Here is a 1,327-nt window from a genome sequence, read left to right on the forward strand (position 1 = left end):
GTCAGGCAGTGATTAAAAGAATACAGTTTCCGTGTAATTATTTCGGGGCATAAGCTAAGCTAGCCATGTGGGCGGCCGGCTGCCAGGGAGGGAAGCAGCCCCGCTGCTCTTATTTCAACAGGTTTCCTCCATTTAAACCAATGAACAAATATCCCCCGTCAGTGTTGGCAAATGCAGACACAGTTTTAGGGAGAATCTCTAAAATCTTTTCTTTAGGGGTCATTTTAACTTCTGTTTGTTTGGATTTAGTAAAACAGGATGTCTCCTCCAGGGTCAACTCTTCTCTGTTAAAAAATGTGTGTAGACTTCCGTGCTGTAACTCATCAGAGTCACATGATGCAGGCAAGCCCTGTCTTGAACGTGATCTCCCTTCAGAGTCCTTCTTGGCTTTGAGGAACTGCACTGCATCAGGACCTTTCAGTTCATCTGAAGTTGACAAATTTCTCACATAGAAATTGGTTTTCAAGGTGAGGACACGCTGACCGGAGATATTCGGGATCCATGGTTTCACAAAAATTAAAAAGTACCCTTTGTTCTGCACGCAGTCTAGGTATTTCTGAGGAAATGGAAGAATTTCACGAAAAGAATTTTCCAAATCCAGTCCTATTCCATCTCTTTTGAAGCTGTAATTTGAATTCTCAATGCGAGCCTTGACCACGCCCCCTCCAGAATTCAGCAGAGTGCACACAGCCTGTGAGATACTGTGGGCCTCTCTCCTTCTCAATTGTGGATCTTTCATTGTCTTCTGATTCTCCTCTCCCAATGTGATTTCTCCTACAGACAGAACCAGTTCGGCATAGTCCGTCTCCTGGTCAATGCTGATGCTCATTTTCCGAGCCCTTGCTCTCCTGTCAAACAGACGGAGCCATTAGAACAGGAGCCAACCAGTGAGAGCCAGCTCTGCTTTACAGAACCACAGCACAGCCACTTGAGCTGCTCTGGGTGAGTCAGTGCGAAGGTCAGACCCGATGTTTTGTTTAGGGACTATTGGACCATTTTGAACAGACTACAGTAACTTGTATGCTTAGTAAAATTTCAAATTTGTTGTCATGATTGTATATAATTTTTAAAAAGTGTTTAAAATTAAGAAACTCCATTGTTCTGGGCAGTGGTGTTACATTCCTTTATCCCCAGCGTTTGGAAGGCAGAGGCAGGAGGATTTCTGAATTCGAGGTCAGCTTGGTTTACAAAGTCAGTTTCAGGACACCAGGGACATTATGCAGAGAAACCCTGTCTCAATAAACCAGAGAGAGAGAGAGAGAGAGAGAGAGAGAGAGAGAGAGAGAGAGAGAGAGAGACAGGAGGGTCTCTGTGAGTTTCAGGCCAG

General features: G+C 44.6%; 1 protein-coding gene across 1 annotated transcript in view; it reads right to left on the reverse strand.

The window, feature by feature from the left end:
• LOC101991342 (schlafen family member 12-like) overlaps positions 1-920 on the reverse strand; it is a 6,953-nt gene extending 6,033 nt beyond the window's left edge. The window contains exon 1 of the mRNA XM_005349365.3: positions 120-920. Coding sequence (XP_005349422.1) covers positions 120-829 — 710 coding nt within the window. The 5' untranslated portion in view covers positions 830-920. The remainder of the gene's footprint in view (positions 1-119) is intronic.
• Between the last annotated feature and the right edge of the window lie 407 nt (positions 921-1,327).

The sequence above is a fragment of the Microtus ochrogaster genome, chromosome 7 (assembly GCF_000317375.1).
Source record: "Microtus ochrogaster isolate Prairie Vole_2 chromosome 7, MicOch1.0, whole genome shotgun sequence".
Classification (NCBI taxonomy): Eukaryota; Metazoa; Chordata; class Mammalia; order Rodentia; family Cricetidae; genus Microtus; species Microtus ochrogaster.